Raw genomic sequence first — 20,309 nt, forward strand, 5'->3', positions numbered from 1 at the left:
TTCAAAGAAATTTCACGATGCAATTCTAGGCTCAGATATTTATTTCTATCCAGTAAACACAGTCTTCAACATTTCTATGCATATTTAGAACTTGAAAATACGTCGACAAAGTCTAAAACACGCCTTAGCACCACCAGAAACCGCCGCTGCTCAGCAAGCATGGGCGCTGCCATTGCTCGATAGTGATGGCAATGAGACTGCCTTGTTTTTGCCACTGGCTTGCTTTGAGCCGCAGACGATCCGAAGCTGAAGCTCAGTCGCTCAGTTCATGGTTTTCTTTCACGCAGCTGTGCGGAACGATACGTTTTTCAATGCCAATGCGTATCATTTCCTTTGCTCTTGCCTATTGTGGTGACTAATCAGAGCAGCTCTTCATTTGTGTTATCAACAAAATCAGCTAGCTGCGAGTGGTGGATAAGAATGACGTAAAATAAGGTGAAAGTCACCACTCCACGATACCCTGCCTCCATCTCAGCATTGTTGCATACACTTTGACGGCGGACAACTGCTGGTGTTAATGTGTTAATGCAGCTGTTTGGTTCGTTCACGAAAGCGGTTGTAGGCCTTGTTTCAGTATGCTTTTCACCATGGGCTTGTGATGCATGGGTGAGAATTGCGTTGTGATTCTGCTGGGAAAAAATAGGAAGCAGCTGGCACTTTCTGTATTTTCAGAATAAACGTTCTTTTTTGCTAGCATAGATCAGCTATATTTTTTTATTTCACTACAATAAAATTTTAGCTTTAGCGAAACTTTTTTTGCGCCCTGTCAGTTTCGTTGTAGCGGGGTTCAACTGCAGTATACTTGGTAGCTTTTTGATAAACTATGAACCCATACATTATAATTTCTTCCTAATAGTGTCACACAGTCGTTCCTACTAGAGACCGTTGCAAAACACCAGGCAAATTTTTAGTGAGATTCATATAGTTCTATGAACAAGGAGTAAATTGGGGGATAGTTTCACTTTGCCCTTAGTAACCTGCACATATCAATCCTTTTCATCCCATGATCATTCAGATGCCCCCTTTTATCAGCAGAATTAAACAAGGTAAATCACATACTAGTTTTCCCATTACATTGGGAAAAAATGTATGTTTTTGGGTGTTTAGAATCGCACTAGTAGCTCAGTTGTATAACACAGTCACCATGTGGAAATACAGGCATCCTATGCTCAAGTCACAGACTAGTTGGTATTATTAACGGTAACAAAACATTATTACAGCTGTGCAAAAAGTGGTGCACACATGCTATCATCCCTCGAACCTCTGGAAACATATGCATCAAACATGCTGTGCTGCATCTGGTGTTGGGTAGCAGGGCTCACAGTGTTTTGATTAAACAACTGGAGTTGTATGTCTATAAATATATTCAATTGATTTTCATGAGTTAAAATTTTAATGTTGTGAATAGTGGGAGTATTTGAGCTTTAACCTTGCATTTTCCTAATAGTGTATTTAATTTTGTTTTTTTGCAGATGAAGCAAGTCATGAAAAGAAGGAGTGAGAAGCACAGTTTGTCCACAATCATTATGGGTGGAAAGCAAGAGGCATACCTGCCATGCCAATCCTATAGTCGGTTACCTCCTAAAAAAAGGAAGATGAGCTCCACCCACAAAACCGCAGCACACCTGCTTTTCACCTGTGTAAGAAACTTGAGCTAGCTGCTTTTCATTTGAAGCACAAGTACATTTTTTTGTTGATGTAGAAACTGCAGTGCAGTCCACATATAACAATACCTAAGTGCCAACGAAATCCCATCGTTATACATCATAATTGTAAGCTGGTTGAGAGAAAAAGCCAAAGAAAGCTCAAAATCTTTTATTTGCATTCAAGTAAGGAAGTGCAACTATGTACTTGTTTGTAGAAAACCCATAATCTGCTTTGATTGCCACATGCGAAGCTTGGGCACATGTTTCTCAAAAGCATCAAAGGGTTCCACGTAGCTGAGTGGAAGGTCCCTCATAAAAAAAAATGCCCCCACCTCCCCGAAGGGAATCGTGAGGAAATGTGAATGCATTTCTTGCATTACGAGGGAGTACCCTTCCCGTCAGACATTCACCATCACCGACTTCTGCCATCGCCTTTAGAGGCACCCAACCAGCAAATGGTCGAGAGTGAGGAGCGAGCGGATGAGAGAGTGGGGCACCAGCATTCTCGGCTCGGCATTGGCGTTTCACAGCGGCATCTCAAGCACACATTTCCGTTTGTTCTTGAAAGGTGCCCAGCCAGCGAACAGTCGAGAGTGAGGCGCGAGCAGATGGGAGAGTGGGTCGCAGGTAGGATAGAGAGCTATCTGCGAGAGAAGAAGCAATAAAGCACTGCACCTACCTTCTCCTACACTATCTTGCACCACATGTTCCAGTTGCTAGGGGCGAGGATAAGCACGAGCGCCTACAGCTGTTGCTATGGGAGATGGCGGTGGACGAATCTCGGCGGACGTTTGACATAGCCCGACTAAGAAATGCATTCACATTTCAAACCAAGTCCGATGCCTGACATAGCCTGACTAAGAAATGCATTAGCATTTAAAACGAAGTCTTGGAGGGACTCTATCGAACATTCGGCCTTCTGCGATGAGAGTATCTGAGTAGGCTCCTCAACCACGTCGTTGGAGTCACCACTCAAACCACTGTCCTCAACACATATACTATGTGCACCTATCAGCTCATTACTGAGGCAGTGTGACATTTCTGCAACATCGTCCGCATCAATAAGTGGTCCAGACGAGACGCATTTTCGTAAAGCACTGACCACAACTCCGGCAGCTTTTCGTCAATGAGTCTCGCAGGTCTCTCTTGGCATCGCTTTAGAAGTCTGGAAGGAAAACTTTTCCTCCTCGTGCTTCCTTGTAAGAAGCAGAGTCATTTCGTTTTCTGAAGGTGTGGATGCCATGGGGCACATAGCAGTGGATTCCGGCAGTCTGGAGAGCCACTTTCTGTACACGCTGCAGCTGGATTAAATCGCTATATTCGATATTGTGGCACTGGAGCATCGTAATAAGTGGCTTATTTTGGTATATAAAACATGAAAAAGCAGATGGTGCCATATCATTGTTATATCTGATATATCGTTGTGAATGGTATCGTTATAAGTGGGCTCAACTGTATGCGTACTGATTGATTGATATGCGGGGTTTAACGTCCCAAAACCATCATATGATTATGAGAGACGCCGTAGTGGAGGGCTCCGGAAATTTTGACCACCGGGGGTTCTTTAACGTGCATCCAAATCTGAGCACACGGGCCTACAACATTTCCGCCTCCATCGGAAATGCAGCTGCTGCAGCCGGGATTCGATCCCGCGACCTGCGGGTCAGCAGCCGAGTACCTTAGCCACTAGGCCACCGCGGCGGGGCTGTATGCATACTGGGCATACATACTACGCATACATGTTAATATAATATGTACATCATTTCTACCACTTGGATGAACACTTATGTGAGAATTTTTCTGAAAATTTGCCTAGACATTCACAAGTTTTCCTCTTCACATTTGCATCATAATTGCTACAAATAACATCCCCTGTACTGTTTGTTTTCTTTTTTTAGTTTTAAAAAATGTTGTCTCTAACAAAGAAAAACTAGTTTTTAAACCCCCCCCCCCCCCTTTTTTTCCCTTCACCTAAAACAAGTGGCTCACATTTCTGCACAATATATTTGACTATCTTGTATGTGCCGTGGGCTTGATGTCACAGAAAGGAGCAAACTCAATTATATAGGGCATCTTTGCAAATTGTCGCAGGGCAGGAGAAAGATTGCTGTGGGCGGATCATATATCTTTTTCCTTGGTTGTAACTGGTTATAGAAACCAATGAGTAGTGAATGCCAGCAGACCGCTGTTTCAAGCCAATTTACGACATTTTAGTTCTTTTGTCAGCGGAAGGCAAATCAATTTTACATGTAACTGGAGCAAGCAGTCAACTGATAAAAGTTGTTCAGTGAGCATTATGAATGCTGTTTCAATAGGAAAGGTTGTGGAGGGCTTTAAACTTGCATTAATGAAAGAAGATTAACGTGACAAAGGTATTTTGCTAAGCTGTAGTACCTGTTCAGGGACCCAACTACTATATATTATTGGTACCTTTATGATGCTCATGCAGCTGTGTTTTGACTTTCTTGAATGAAACTAACGAACTTTGTATAAATTCTAGATACTTGTATTGCCTTGTCTATGTTGTTTTCAACAATGTTTCAATGTCTGGGTTGTTCTATGACAAGTGTTCTTGTGCTCATGTTGTTTAGAGGAAGTCTGTTCATTATGTTATCTACAAGCTTCAGGAGTATATATTTTTGAATAGTTTGCATTTTTTTCTGTGATGTTTTTACTTGTAACAGATGCCAGTTCCTTGTTTTGTTGGCATATTGAATGCATGCACCAGAAACTTTGCATGCACCAGAAAGTTTTTTGAAACCCTTGACGACCTACTTATTTTGTATATTTGTTTTACATAGTATTGTGAACATGTAATTGTGCCAGCATATGTTCAGTGCACTCATCGTGACTTAAGAGCTTGTTGTGGACAATGATAGAAGACAGTTATGCTGTACTGCCTGAGTGCTGTGCCATCATCAGTGTACACAGTCACCCTTTTTACACATTTGTGCTTGCTTTCCTTTATTTTCTGAAAGAAATGAATGCCAGCAATGTCTTCATCTGAACTTGGTGTATTTGTCTCATTAAAGACATCAACTTTAGCTCTGCTGTTGTTATTGTCATGCATAATCTACTTAATAAGCCCCGGGAGTGCTTTGCTGATGAGCGGATCGTGCTTCATTCTCTTGAAGTATCTCGTCAGGTTTTTGTGCTTCTTCTGTGTCTTCTCGAAGTAACGATCCCACAGGCCTGCCTTGTAGACAGCATGTAGTAGTACCATGAGATGGATGTCAGCTGCTGACACATATATAGAAAACATCCACATCTGTGCTGTATCTGTTAGTGGAAAGAAAATAACCAGTTAGGACTTGTGAGTAAGCAGCAGACAACATCTAAATTGTGTTTTAAGGACTGCCAGTATTAATATGAAGCAAGAAGTTCTTGTACCATATGTTATGAGCTCATGTGCATTAGTCGTAAAAAGACCATGAACAATCTTAGGAATACGTACAAGTGAACCAAGTGCTATGTAGACTCTGGTTTAACACAGCATAACACTAATTACATAAGTAAGATTACATCAGGGACGTCACCATAGTATCTCACAAATGTGGGCCGAGATAAGGAAGGTCATTTCTGTTTCTGGGAACTGTTCAAATTACTTCAACAGAATCAGAAGCCGTGGCATGTTTCTGCAGCTTCATCTTCTTTCCTTCGTACTAGGTGTAAGCTCTGCCCATTGCACTTACGAGGACAAACTCCCCTAAATTTTCCAATTTTGCATGTGTATATATGTATAACAAACGCGTGACCATGCATAAAGTATGGTTAAAGGGCTCGTAAACTACCTCCGATATTTTTCCAAACATTTCAAGTAAATGTGCGCATCGTGTGCCGAATCCGTCGCGATCAACGATTGTACACGTGGCAGCGCTATGAGCCGCTGGTGTGCCACAAATTCAAAGAAACAATCCTCCTTCTTGGGCCTTTTGGGATTCCGCGTGATGCGCCGTGCCATATCTCTGACGCGCCGAGCCAAATATGCTGATTGGTCGAGCAAGAGCCTACGACTTCTGGTCAGTCTGCGAGCAGCTGTCCACGCTGCTTGTTGTTGTTCGTCGTGTTAGCCGCGTGTGTGTGCCCCCTCACGAGTCGGCAACTGGCGGAGTCGACGATTGGAGTCGCGGCGACCGGAAGTACATTGTTTTCAAGCAGCGCGTCAGCGACGACGTATGTCACACGAGATAGGGAGGGGCACTCGGCAAGAGAGCAAAGCAGCTCGGGAGAGGATACCAGCGGAAGGAAGCGCATGAAAGAGCGACATGAGTGATCGTTGCAGTTTTGATAATCGAACGCGTGTAACTCCACTATTATAGTGCACCGTTTCGAAAACTTTTCACGGCTCCGTGTTCGTCGTACACTCGTACACAATTTCCTCACCACAACTGAATTTCGATTGCTTTATGAGCCCATTAAGGTGGTAGGCCACCTTCAAAAGTCATTTTTTTTTTCGCGAAATAAATTTTTAGGGTCTTGTTTTTCTTGCACGCTCAAACATTCACATATATGTTGCAACAAAAATTATCCTCCTAGCGTCATTAGTTTGCGAGTTATAGCAAGTTTTCTATACCCTATGCTCCTATAGCAAAACCGAAACCACATTTCCAACTGCGGTTTCGGTGTCGAAAAACCGCTTTAAAAAGCAAGTGTTGTTTCGTCTATAATAATGCTATTCAAAATACTTTATGCATTTTATTGTGACTGGTATATAAGATGATGTCATTAAATAAAAATTTGTGTTTAAAAGTCTTCATTAATCTCTAACAACAGCCACAAGGGGGACGCACGATGCTCGTCGGAATTTTTGTTGTTTGCCTTGGCCAGGCTACGTCAGGCTTCGTTCTGCATTTGTTCCACGTGTCATTGCTACTAGGGCTGTATCCTTTGGCCACATAGACCATATTACGACCAGCATGGGGAAGTGCAGAACACAGAAAAGGAGGAAGCGCAAGTTTGCTGGAAATCGCTACACGACGACGAGGCTGCCTACTGACACAGACGCCGGTATTTCGGCGACCACGAAGAAGCTTGGGGACATAAACAAGGCGTACCAGGCTCCACTAGAGAATTCTGCTCTTCAAGGGAACAGGATAATGGACATTGGTATTCTTTCTTCAGTGTTTTCATCGCTGGCATGTTCCGAATGCATGAACACAACACTGAAGCTCGAGGAATGCTCTCACCAAGAGATATGCTCGGCTTGTGCGGTCGTGTGTGCCGACTGTGGGTTCAAGCGCCCATTTCATACGTCAAGAAAGGTTGGTCGTGTCAGTGAGAACAATTTACGTCTGGTTTACGCGATGCGCCAGTTAGGAAAAGGGCACGCTGGTGCGAAAACTTTTTCCAAAGTGATGAACATGCTTGCTCCTCCACGTCACTTCGCCTACGACAAATTGTTATCTCGGCTTTCTGCAGCGGCAGGAGAAGTGGCGTCGAAGTCGATGACTGATGCTGCTGTGGAAGTTCGTCGTGTTGTGGGGAGTGCCGAGTGTGGTGTTTCAGGTGATGGCACGTGGCAGAAGCGTGGCCATTCATCTTTGAACGGTTGTGTGTCTGTGATTTCTGTTGACACGGGAAAGGTTATTGATGTTGAGGCCCTTTCTAGTTCGTGTAAGTCTTGTAATACCAAAAGCAAGTTGAGGCAAGATAGTGCTTCGTACCAGGAATGGAAGGCAAACCACACTTTCGAAAGGGCCTTTCTTGCGAAACCCAATTAGCACAATTCGTTCATGACCTACAGACTAATCTCGACTGTAATATCCAAACCGACTCAATATTCCTTGATTTTGCAAAAGCTTTCGACAAGGTTCCTCACCAGCGTCTGTTACTGAAACTTTCAAAACTAAACTTGCATCCTAACATTTTCAGGTGGCTTGAGGAGTTTCTAACTAACCGCTCGCAATCTGTCTATCTTAACGGCCACCTGTCTAAACCACTCCCAGTCACCTCAGGCGTCCCACAAGGGTCTGTTCTCGGTCCTCTCCTATTCCTAATATATATTAATGACTTACCATTGCATGTTTCCTGTAACATTCGCATGTTCGCTGACGATTGCGTAATCTATCATACTATTACTAATTGTCATGACCATCACATCCTTCAGAGCAACCTTAACAATATAATAAACTGGTGTAATATTTGGCTAATGACTCTCAACCCCACTAAATGCAAACTCTTGTCCTTCTCTCGTCGTCACAATCCCTCTCGCTTTCAGTATTCTATTTCTAAATCATGTATCGAATTAGTAGAATCGTATAAATATCTAGGAGTCACCCTTTGTTCTAATTTATCATGGCGCGCCCATATTACAAACATCATTTCAGCATCGAACAAAACACTGGGTTTTCTTAAACGCCACCTTCGCCTTTCCCCACCACATGTTAGATTACTCGCGTATAAATCGCTTATAAGACCAAAATTAGAATACGCATCTGCCATCTGGAGCCCCCATCAAGCATACCTAATCACTGCCTTGGAAGGTGTTCAAAATCGGGCCACCCGTTTCATCCATTCCTCATATTCATATGACATCAGCATTTCACCATTGAAACATGAATCTGGCCTATCACTCCTTTCTTATCGTCGCCGCATTGCTAGCCTAACCCTTTATCATAAGTTTTTTTATTCTTCACTCAATCAAGCTCCTTATATAACAGCCGCCTCACGCATTTCCCACCGCACCAGTCATTCACTTCAAGTTGCCCGCCCGCCATCACGCACCACTACGTTTGCTGCTTCGTTTTTCCTCAGAGCAGCTTCAGACTGGAACGGCCTGCCCTACGACATTGTCACAATTGCCTCATCATCTACCTTCCTGGAACGCCTCACCGATCATCTGCCATGTTAATTCAATTTTAACTGTTTGTTTGCAATGTTAATTGAATCTCCGCTGTTTTGAATTGTAATCCCACCCCTTATGTAACACCCCCTGAATGGGGGCCTTTAAGGAAATAAAACTGAACTGAACTGAACTGAACTTCCTGTCAAGCAAATCATGAAGGAAGTGCTGGCAGTATGGAGACGGTTGGTCTATACCGAATATTTGAAAGGTCAAGAGGCAAAAGAGATTTGAAGTACCTGCAGTACTACGGCGATGGTGATTCCAAGAGCTATGCCGCTGTCAAAGACATGTATGGAAAGGACAGTGTGCAAAAACTGGAATGTATTGGGCATGTCCAGAAGCGTGTTGGCTGCCGCCTCAGAAAACTAAAGAAGACAGTGCGTGGACTCGGTGGTAAGGAAAAGCTCACTGATGCCCTCATTGGCCGCCTGCAAAACTATTATGGCATCGCCATAAAGGCTAATGTGGGCAACTTTTCTGCAATGAAAAAGGCTACCCTTGCCAGTCTTTTTCATTGCAGCTCTACCGACAAGCAGCCGAGACATGGCCTGTGTCCACTTGGACCGAAAAGCTGGTGCGGATACCAAAGGGTCCAAGCACTCGGCCAAGGGAAATATGTACACAAAGGAGGACTTCCAAATGATGTGCTCAACAAAGTTAAAACTGTCTACAGTGATCTGTGCTCTGAAGAACTTCTATTGAAGTGCCTTCATGGAAAGACTCAAAATGCTAATGAGTGCTTCAATGGTCTAATATGGCAGCGGGCACCCAAAGAGGTCTACGTAAGCTTGCCTACAGTAATGTTTGCCTTGCATGATGCTGTGGCACACTTTAATAATGGCAGTGTAAGTACCCTATATGTCCTGAAGCAAGCTGGCATAGAACCAGGGTACCACACGACGAAAGCTTGCATCGCCAGGGATCACCTGCGCATGCAGAATGCTAAATGCAAGTCAGCGGATGGGACAAAACAGGCCAGGAAGAAAAGATGAGCAGCCACCCGAACAAAAGGAGACAATAATGCTTCCGCAGAAGGGCCCAGCTATGAATCTAATGCATTTTAGGCCTGCATGCGAAGATTGTGACCCTTTTTACAAGCTCGAAAATCTTTGTTTACGTTTTTCTGAAAATAACAATTTGCTCCAAATGTTGCGACGCAAACTTTCATAACGTATTTCTCAGCAAATACTTTGAACTGAAATTTTGCACAATCATTTACAACATATATATCTGTGCAGTGAACTAGAATAAAAGAAATCCATGGAATATTTTTCAGTTCACAGTTGAATTCTCCAACAGGTTCCGTCTAAATTGACTCTTTTACCCCATTTTTTTTGTTTTTTAGCATTACTTCCTTGATATTCACTGCATAATATTTATTCTAGTTCACTGCATAGCTCCAGCCATTAGTTACACAGATGTCAAAGCTTTACTGAATAAAGCCACCCATTAGTCACTTATCACAGCTGGCGTGGCTAGCACTTTTAATGCAATTTTTGACAAAGATTACCTCCCAATAAATAAATATTCAATATTTTGCATTGTAAATAGCTGGGTAAATTAAATAAGACATGCTGGTTTTGAGGAAAAAGTCATTTCATCGCTGCCTGCCCTTAAAAAAAATTTTTGTTTTTGAGTGGCTTACCACCTCGAACCTTGACCCCCCCAACTAAAGTAAATAAATAAATCTGGGTACGCTATTGATGGATGCAGTGTACTAGAAGGGGTACCATGGACCCGCTATCTAGGCGTCATGAACCAGACGGATAGAAACCCTGCCGTTTGACAGCTCGCCGCACACGGAAACTCGACTAGGGGTAGCTTTATTAAATAAATGTTAGAGTTACTGTACAAACAGTAACTAGTGGAGGTCACTGACGCAGCATATCAGATGACGTGTGGCATTGTAGAAAGTATGGCACTATTTCTTTCGAATCGGCATATCCTGTAGCATTCCCATCATGAAAGCTCCAACAAACTAGTCGTCAAAGTGTAAATTCTTATTTACACCTGCATGTATATTTAAGTTTTATAAGCACCGCACTTTTGCAACGCGACAGCTGTTGTGAGATCACAACAAAAGTCGTTGCACCGTAGTGGTCCGCCGCCGCCGCCCGTAACCACTATCACGCGAAATGAGTGAAATAAACTAAGTGAATGAAAAACGCGGAGGACATGCAGACTGTCATTATTCTCATTATTCTACCACTGAACTACGGTGATGCTTGAAGCCACTGCAAACTGATCCTAGGCAGGCTTAATGTCTTTTTCTTATGTGATTCTTAGAAGAGAAAAGAAGACAAAAGTGAGCCCCGTAACTGTCTGCATTAACACCTCAACAGTAGCTCACGTGGGATGGGGGTAAGGAGGGATGAAAAGGATAGGATTAAATGTATAGAGATAGAAGGGGGAAGGAGAGAGCATGGCGCAGGGACAGCGACACCCAGAAGAAAGAAGATAGGAAAAATGGACACGCTCCCAGGAGGGGGCACCACTGAGCGAGAGCTCTTGTCGGCGTCAGGAGATGGCGTAGGGCGAGCCAGTGGGCCAGAGCTGCGCTGTCGTCGGAGATCGCGGGGGCACAACCGGTTGGCACAAAATCCAGAGAGCAAGTCCTCGATAAAGGAATCGCGTTAATGTGTGTAATAAAGCGTTTTCGAACAGCAAAGGAATAACCAGGTGTCGCACAATGCGAATTGCGTAACGAGTGGTTCGTCGAATGCTCCAACCCTTTAAAATGGAGTTAGGTATAGTTCATCGTCAGCCTAAGCATCGGAAAAATTCACAAAATTTCTTGCAAGTGTAGCAGGTACCACGCGTCTCCGAAGAATGGCTTAGTAGATGTCTCCCTACTGCACAAAAATATTATTTATGGCGTAGTGGGTACACTGCAAGTCTGCTCGTAGAAGTTACCTAAAGAATGTATAATAAAAAATGCTTTTGAAAGGCTGCTTTCGCTGTAACAGTGCTGCGGGTTCCGCTCAGGCCTGGCCGTCTTTTTATTGCGACTATTTTTTTTAGTCGCGGAGGCTAACTGCTGCAATGCTTCGGTCGTGAGGGCTGAGCCGCACCTGCATTCTTACGTTGTCCCGGGACTGTTGGCTAGGTCAGCTTACTGTGCAAACACCTTTGTATATACAAGATACTGGACACGCTTGAACTTTAATATCTGCCCAATGCATTGCATTAATTCATTGAATATGCTTTTAATCTCAACTACACCATTGTGCCTGCAATTAGTTGTACTTATGGATTTATTACAGTCACATTCCTAATAATGGTTGTCGAACTTTAATTTGAGACATCAGCAATCGTGTACGTAGTACAGTCGACCCACGTGATAACGAAATAAGTACCACCAGAACTACAAATACGTTCACTATATTTGATATTCACTGTAACGTTCAAAATTAAAAATCTGCTCTAACAAATCGGCAATCTGGCTGACGTCTTTAAAAGCGTCTGGCATGCATTTCTTTTAAACGCTGTAGCCAACCAATGCTGTGACGCCACTCTCATCTTCACATGAGCTTCCAAAGTGTTCTCGTTCTGTTCATACGATGGCGCAACCAGTCAAATGGGCTTCCTTCTTGTGCTGGACCATCGAAATTTCGCGAATTTTTCATACAATTGAGAAAAGGAGTTGCGATTTGTGTATCAATATTTCTTTCAAGTTTTTGTTCTACTATTCGACTTTTGAGCCTTGCATAAACAATTTCTTTGTTACAGTCGGTATCGCGGTAGTTCTCGCGTTTTGAATTTCGTTATGAAAAGAATAAATTTCGCTGAAATGAAGCCCGACCAGGATGGAAGAGTAAGCGTGACCAATCAAACTTCGCGTATATTTTGCTATAGCCGATAATTCGCTATATTAGTGCTAGTTATGGCGTTCGAAATGCAAGAGTATACTCGCGTATTGGAGCACCACTGCCCACTGCTGGCCTGTCAACTCACCAGGCGTGGTAGTGCCGGAGACCTTCCTGGAGTTGAGCAAGGCCTCCATGTTGTCCATGGTTTTCTCGACTTCCTCAAGCTCCTTGTTGACGGCATTCTCTGACTGAGCGAGGCTCAAGAAGGCGTCGTAGGCGTGCTGCTTTTCCAGGTACGAGTTCAAGTAGTCCGGGTTACGCTCCATCAGCTCGAGTATCTGTGCCTTGCCCTGTTTAACCAGTGCTGCGCATGCAACGCACCCGCTCGCTGTTACCATACTGCCAGCCTTTTCGAAGACAAAACGTGAATATAAACGGGCACACTTGACTATTCGATTGCGCATCAACTGCAGTGCACGAGTCTACTAAATTGTGCGTACTGCCGCAACAGCATGCAACTAGCGGAGTCATGGAGTCCAACAATCTGTGGAGATTGTATGACTGTGCAGTTGAAACCTAATTGCAATTAGCTTAGAAAGTGTGTTTAGAAAGCGCCATGTGAATTCTTTGGGCGTTAGTGAATATTGCTCATATAAGGAACGAATGGCGTAGCCAGGTTCCAAGACAATTAACTTTTTAACCAGTGGTGATAGCCGGTCGAGTCAAATGGTTGAATTCAAGTGCTTCCTACGAATAGTTCATAGTCACTGTGAAATTTTGGAAAAGCGCCCACTGGTAATCACCGTGAAGCGATGCAATCAGCCTGATTTAGCTGGAGAAACCGAAACCGACGCACCAAACAGCGCATCTACCATTGATGTAACCGAGGGTCTGCCCAGAGGACTGGAGCCAGCCAGAGTCTCGGGGAGATGTCGAGGAGAGGAGCCCGTAGCTGTTAACAGTAGCTTTTATTTACATTATTTACAGGTAGCATGTTACATGATGGGAGCACCATCATGGAAGCTCTCGATGGAAGCATGATCCTTGTCGGGAGCGCCTCAGCGCTCGCGTTTTATGTCCTGGCCTACCCAGGGTTCCTTGTAGGAAAAAAAAAAAACGATCGAGGACAGAACAGTCCAACGAAAATTGCCATCTTCACCTCCGCCCCCAAAAGGGGAAGGTGATACACCACCTTCTTCCTGACCCAGAAAAGATGGAAGAGGCACTCCCACTTCGTCCCGTGGTGAGGGAGAAACCACTGCGCATGACACGGCACAGCACGAAGACGTTGAGTCCAACGTGGAAATCAACTCCGTCGTCCGTTGCAGTGCTGAGTATGTGGCGCCAGGCAGATCCCGACTTGTGGAAACAGCACCATTAAGGCACAACGAGAACGTGAGAAATGCATCCACAGACGGTTCTCAGACGCTGGACCCTCTGCCCGGGCACCTTGACAACAAAGCAAGCCGCATCGACGGCCAACAGTTCCTCCTAATCCGTGAGTCGTTCAGGCGTGTCCAAGATGAACGACTTTCATGTTGTCGCCGCTCTTGGTGCATCTCTGGAAGCGCTGACCGGGAAGAAATCAGGGTAGTCTCAGTCGCAACCTCTTATGCGTCAAAGCGGCGCCAAGCCAGGCAGGCCGATCATAATACCATTCACTTCGACAACGGCCTACGTGACAACACTGTTTCACTGGCAGTTATCAACCGTCAGTTTACACCACGGTGATTTAGACACTTCGCTTCCATGCCGCTAATCGACGCTCGCTTATTCTTCTCCCCCAATGCGACGGAAACAGTGTCGTCATTGAGGGTGTCGTAGAAGTGAATGGTATACTATAGATGCGCTATTTAATGCGTAGGTTTCGGTTCCACCAGTTAAATGAGCCAGATTGCATCGCTCCGAGGTAATTACGAGTGGCTGCTTTTCCAAAATTTCAAACTGGCTATGGAGTGTTCGTAGGAAGGGCTTGACATCGCCCATTCGACTTGACCAGCTGTACCACTGGTTAAAAAAGTTAATTGTGTTAATTTCTATAATCACTGCCGTAATTAATGTTTATAACCATCTGAAGATGCCTTCTGCCACATGAAGGCAACACCGCAAGTAGCACGCAGATACTTTTTTTCTGTAGTTTTTAAAGAATATTGGACACATTTTCGAAACACTCTCTATATAGACGAACTCAGTGGCACAATAAATTTAGCAAAAAGTCTTCGCTGGGTTTGTATTCTTTGTTGTCCGTGTCTATTATTGTTGTTGTTGTTGTTGCTAAGCTATGCTGAAGTTATGAATCACCAACTTGCCCAAAATGCTGCCCTTCATAAAGGGTTATCAGACCCCCCTCAACCGAAACAAATTCTGGCTATGGTCTGATTGATATGTGGGGATCAACGTCCCCGCCAAAAAAACCATATGATTATGAGAGATACCGTAGTGGAGGGTTCCGGAAATTTCGACCACCTGGGGTTCTTTAACGCGCACCGAAATCTGAGCACACAGGCCTACACCATTTCTTCCTCCATCGAAAATGCAGCCGCCGCAGCCGTGATTCGATCCTGCGACCTGCGGGTGAGCAGCCGAGTACCTTAGCCACTAGGCCACCACGGCGGGGCCTGGTTACGCTCTTGTGTATGCTCGATCTTCGTGGAACCACGATAATTATATCCCGTCACATATGCCGGAGCATAGACGAAGTGCTTTGCCATGATTCTTAGCTAATTTTCCGTCAACATTTTTATTGCCGTCTTTTCCTTCGTTTCCTTATCCCTCTGTGGTTTAAATGAATAAACAAATAAATCATCTCTCCGAGTTTCTACTGGTGATTTGTGCACGCAAATGCGCGTGACGTGAACTACACCGCGCATGACCTACCCCCGTATTCAGAAACACTCCTCGACTCGACTTTCACCCTTCACTTGACAGAGCTGAGCACTGCGCCGCTGCTCGGCTGGAAATGATGCTGCGCTACTTAAGAATCGCAGCATATTATCGCTGATATGCAGTGACTTTCCGCGCCTATAGACGACGCTCCCATCGGCTTTCTCAAGTGAAGGTGAAGCGTTGAGTGAAGGGACGTTCTATAGAATACGGGGGCTAATCACGAGTGCCTCCTTCTAAGAACGGCGTGCGGGCTCTGATTTGAATTTCGAGCCATGTTCTATCTAAATTTTGGTGTGATCAATACTTCGGGAACAGGGTTGAAATATTGCATATATGCATACTGTACGTGTTTGCTTGCAGTTCCCTCTCTTAGTAGAGGTCTTTAAGCGCATTATTGTTGGTTTACCTCTCAACAATTCTATTTTTAATTATTCATCGATTGATGAGGACTGTCTTTAAATCAGTGCATAACTTCATTCAGCGTTCATAGCAATGAGCTGAATTCAGTGATGTAATCTTATACCACGTATAAGTTTTTCCAAAGATTAGGGATGCCGCGAGGGCTTGAATGCTGCTGATTAAACGTGGATGACCGTTTTACATAACATACATACGCCACGCGTGCGCATGGCGACTCACCGGCCTTCTTCTTCTGCTCATCGTCGGTCATGCCCGAAGAGACGGCCATTTCGGGGTGAAACAGCGTGCCGTACACGATCAACGGGATGTTGATTTTTCCAAGGTCCCTGACTACGCTTTCCACCAAATCACCAAGGTCTGTCCCTTTGTCGGGGAACAGTTTCCCTACCGGATCTGCCGGCAAACGAGAGAAGACCACACTGGATCCATAGCATTTGTACATGCAGATTATACTTTTGAACCTCTTTAAACTACGTTGTATACCTCTACACTGAACTCTAAGAAGTGTGTGTAGTGGTACCTGCTCAATAAGTGCCCATGTTGTTAGCCAGCGCCAAGTCCTGTCTGTCTTTGTTGTCTCTGGTTCACAATCGTGATGCACTGAATTGCACATGAAAGAAGACACACGGAGGCACAGGTAGGATGCTCGAGCGCGAACAACTGTTTATTCGATGGAAACATGACAAATATGTATAGTGTGGAAGGGAAAAGAAAAGAAAGAGAGCGTAAAACAGCAAACTGCCCGCTACAAGAGTGCAACCATCTGCGTAACATCAAATATGGCCTTGTCAACTATCTAAAATTTCCATGTAAAAAAGAAAGAAAATTCATCGTCAGACAAATTTATATATGGCGCACTAACAAACCTGCCTTTGCCAAGCCTGCACATGGTGAAAGCTTCAATCACTTCTTTTTCCTTCGTATCTTTAGATCTCGATAAGACAATGGTGTTTTCGAAATCTGGCTTACAATGGCACTTTCTGCAATCGGTAGCTTAGTTACCATGGGGACTAATGTGCTTTCAGCTGTAATAGATTGATTGATTTGTGGGGTTTAACGTCCTAAAACCACCATATTATTATGAGAGACGTCGTAGTGGAGGGATCCAAAAATTTCGTCAACCTGGTGTTCTTTAACGTGCACCCAAATCTTAGCACACGGGTTTCAGTGGTAATCATGCTCGCGTGAACGTAATTTAAAACACCTACCAGTTTGTCCAATTTCCACATAATGTAGTGATTTCATCATGGCAAGGGAATACCATATGCAACATTTTTTTTCGCACAGTACAAACTTGTTCACATGCCTAACAGAACACGTGTGGTTTTTCTTGTGACTTTCGCCGTTTACTTTGTGACACTGTGAAATTAGTTTGTGAGGCGCCGTAAAGGTCATGGGTATGCCATACTTGCAATCTTTTTCAGTCCACGCGAAATGCCATGGACTTAGGGCATAACAATATGGATCTCCTTTGACTTTTGCTTTACTACACGTTCGTTTTATACGTGTTACTGGAGGTCTTTAAGAGCCTCTCAGCCAAGGCAGTGATCAGGGTAATCGCTGTCCATAAGTCTGTCAACTTGCTTCATCAAACTTTGCACTACCATGTGGTCACATGACGTTTGGCAGCTGTTTAACATGCACGCATACGCGACACCTCTTTTTACAAGCTTAGAGGGACCCGAGTTAGATATCCACAAACTTTTTTGACCTCTAACGTTATATTTTCAGCAAGTGTGTCTCTCAACTTGCAAAAACATTGTCTAAAAATTTTATGCCAGAACTTGTGGGCAACTCGTAAATGAAATTGAAACCACGACATGTCGTTTTAAACATCGCGACAATATCGTCGGGTTTTATGTTGGCACTTTTTGACCCAGCAAAACATAATAAAAAATCATCAACGTAACGAAAACATGCCACAGTGCTGTACCCTTGCAATCGCGGTCGCCTGTAACCTATACATATTTGTCATGTTTCCATCGAATAAACAGTTGTTAGTTCGCGTTCGTGTGTGTCCTACCTGGGCCTCCATGTGTCTTTTTCCGTGTGCAATTCAGCGCGTCACGAGAGTCAACCATGTACAACCTACTAGCCACTACGCTGGCCCTTCTTTGGTGTTCCGTCTTCCCGCACTGTTTCCTGTTATGAAGCCGTGCTGACAAACTCAACTTCAAACCTTTTTATAAATAATGTTTTAGCTGGGTGCATGCCGAAATAAATCTATAGACACATATCGTTGCTGAAGGGCGAGCCCAGTTTGCAGTGATCCCGAGACTTGGGAATGTTGAGGAGAAATGTTTGCACGCGATATATTTGACATGAAATACACATGATGTGCCGCATAGACTTAATTTCCGGTGCTTTACGTGTCAAAACTGTAGTATTATCACTAAACACGCAGTAGCAGCGGGGCACTCGGGATTAATTTTAACCACCTGAGGCCGTGACCTGAGGTTACTTAACGTGCACCTGAATCTAAGTACACGAGTGTTGCATTTCGCCCTCATCGAAATGCGGCGGCCGTGACAACGAATTGAACTCGCGTCTTCCAGCTAGCTTACTAGTGCGACACCTTAAGACACCACGGTGGGCACACATATACCTATTGTTATATATGTCATATGGTTTCATGCGTGAAGATCAAAGTTTATTGGGAATGGATGCAATTTGAGAAAAACTTGCTTGCGTATAGTCGGAAGAAGAATGCTGCTTTCGGGATACCTACAAAGGGGATTACCCCTTAATTCTTAAAAAAAATATTCTCTCGGAGAGCGGATACAATTATTATGTATTTCATTTCTGTACCTCACCCATCCAAACAACCAAAGTATGACATTTCTTATCCCGCACATCTTAGGGGAAATTATCAGTGTAAAAGAGGAAGCACAGAAAAAAAGTAAGTAGAAAAAAAAACAGTGCCGCTCTTCTTCTCGTGCTGGGATATACGAATGCAGTGATTGTATCTTGTAAGTGGGAAGAAATAAACACGTTACTGGCTGGACACATTCGGTCATTGCCGACACCGGCACGAAGGAAGTGAATGACAAAGTGAGCTGTCACCACAAAGCAGAATATGCCGGCCTTACGTTTAGACCTGTTCATTGTAACACGCGTGCGAACGCTGTGAATACTGCGATCTATCTGCAACGCATCTCGGTGGAGCGGACAGAATGCAGTACATACTCGGTGGTATCGTGTCCGCCACACTATATATATTGTCCCGTCTTTCGCATACACTCCTTGCAACACGCATTCCTTCCGCATTTAGCTCAGCGGGCGCAGGTTTGCTTACTCCATTCTTTAGCGTTACTTGCCGATATCTTCCGGCAAGCACGTGTTTAGGGAATTGTGGTGTCGAACTCTATGTATTTTGCTGAATTCAGAATACGGCTATACGATGACGCAGGGAGAAGATATTGATACTGGAAGCATTGATATTGGAAGCATTGGAAATTCTTCCAAGCCGCGAAATTAAATTACTGTGGCACCATTTGGTAAGGTGCGTTAATTAGGGCTTCATATTATAAATATGTGATTGTGAATACGTTGTCGATGTGTCTTACTACGAATATGCTGTTTGATTTTTGCATATTGGCTGTTATTATAGTTGTCTGTTATTGACTGTTACTATAGTTCTTTGCTGTACCACATTTCATTATTTTGACCGTCCCTTCATCAAACTTTATTGGGTGGCTGACAGGGCACGGTAAACAAACAAACAAACAAACAAACAAACAAACAAACAAACAAACAAACAAACAAACAAACAAACAAACAAACAAATAAATAATCCTGGGTCATTATCCCACTCTTCCTTGGTATTTTCGGTAAAGAAGATCAGAGCTTCCCGAAATGAATACTGTGAATACTGCCTTTTCCGAATGCACACTTGTAGATATAGGATTACCTGTGGACGGGAATACTTGGTCGATATACACCATCATCTGGTGAACATCGGTGAAGACACTGTCACCATGTTTGAGCACGGGCAGTTCTCCCAAGGGGCTCATGTCGAGGAACCAGGGCTCCATCTGCTCGCCGTTCGGAACATCCATGACTCGGGGCATGAAGCTGATTCCCCTTGTGTACAACACCAGCAACATCTGCGTCAGGTTCAACCAACTCGGTGAAACTCTGCAGGGTTACAGCACGTATAGCCACCGTCCACGGGTGAAGACAGCATATAAAACGCCCGCAGGAAGGAGTTGCTGCACAAAACTGCTATGAACTGATTCGTATAAGAGGGGCGGCGTAGATCATAAACGTTTTGACAAAAGCAAACGCGAATTAAAAAGTGGAGATATAATGTTAATTAGCGAAAGCAAGCGTTAGTAAAAATGCAGTGCCCTGAAACAAATCTCTACTAAGCTGGCAGGAAAGTTTGCCGGACTACGCAGGACGGGGAACGTGCAAGCGTCATGAAGGTCCATTCCACGCGATAAAATGCTTAAAAGAAGCCTTTCTTAACTGAGTTAGCTCGTGCCTTCTTCAGATCACCATAGGTAACATTATTTACAGGGAATGCTTATTGGTTAAAGCAGTGAAAATAAAATGCGTCGCTCTGAATATGTCGCGCACAATTAAAAGAAGTGGTAAAAATTATTAATAGAAATTCAGCCACACATAATGGCCTCTGTACTCAATCCCAAAATAAAAATCTTGTCTAAGCTAATTGAAAAAATGCTACCGACTATCACCAGT

At 43.9% G+C, this 20,309-nt stretch overlaps 4 protein-coding genes across 5 annotated transcripts in view; 3 read left to right on the forward strand and 1 right to left on the reverse strand.

The window, feature by feature from the left end:
* The window catches only part of Tmx3 (Thioredoxin-related transmembrane protein 3), a 52,428-nt gene extending 50,590 nt beyond the window's left edge, over positions 1 to 1,838 (forward strand). The window contains exon 13 of the mRNA XM_037428479.2: positions 1,473 to 1,838. Within this exon, the coding sequence (XP_037284376.2) occupies positions 1,473 to 1,501 (29 nt within the window). The 3' untranslated portion in view covers positions 1,502 to 1,838. The remainder of the gene's footprint in view (positions 1 to 1,472) is intronic.
* Positions 1,839 to 4,644: 2,806 nt separating this feature from the next.
* Positions 4,645 to 20,309, reverse strand: part of Gdap1 (ganglioside induced differentiation associated protein 1) — a 16,477-nt gene continuing 812 nt past the window's right edge. For both annotated transcript variants that reach the window (XM_075878097.1, XM_075878096.1), the window contains exons 2-5: positions 19,516 to 19,711; positions 15,825 to 15,998; positions 12,445 to 12,663; positions 4,645 to 4,925 (exon numbers count right to left, since the gene is read on the reverse strand). In XM_075878097.1, the coding sequence (XP_075734212.1) occupies positions 4,720 to 4,925; positions 12,445 to 12,663; positions 15,825 to 15,998; positions 19,516 to 19,711 (795 nt within the window). In that variant the 3' untranslated portion in view covers positions 4,645 to 4,719. The remainder of the gene's footprint in view (positions 4,926 to 12,444; positions 12,664 to 15,824; positions 15,999 to 19,515; positions 19,712 to 20,309) is intronic.
* On the forward strand, positions 6,438 to 7,495 carry LOC142775849 (uncharacterized). The gene has a single exon (XM_075878098.1). It carries the CDS (start codon positions 6,563 to 6,565, stop codon positions 7,364 to 7,366), a length of 804 nt encoding a protein of 267 aa, XP_075734213.1. The 5' UTR covers positions 6,438 to 6,562; the 3' UTR covers positions 7,367 to 7,495.
* LOC142776907 (uncharacterized) lies at positions 8,643 to 9,598 on the forward strand (the record flags this gene model as incomplete). Its single annotated transcript, XM_075881235.1, has 1 exon — positions 8,643 to 9,598. A coding segment is annotated over one exon (840 nt), but the record flags the coding sequence as incomplete, so codon positions are not given.

Source organism: Rhipicephalus microplus, chromosome X (genome assembly GCF_043290135.1).
Source record: "Rhipicephalus microplus isolate Deutch F79 chromosome X, USDA_Rmic, whole genome shotgun sequence".
NCBI classification, from domain to species: Eukaryota; Metazoa; Arthropoda; class Arachnida; order Ixodida; family Ixodidae; genus Rhipicephalus; species Rhipicephalus microplus.

Coding starts and splice junctions, on each gene's coding strand:
- LOC142775849 (XM_075878098.1), top strand. CDS start 6,563: ATGGGGAAGTGCAGAACACAGAAAAGGAGGAAGCGCAAGTTTGCTGGA.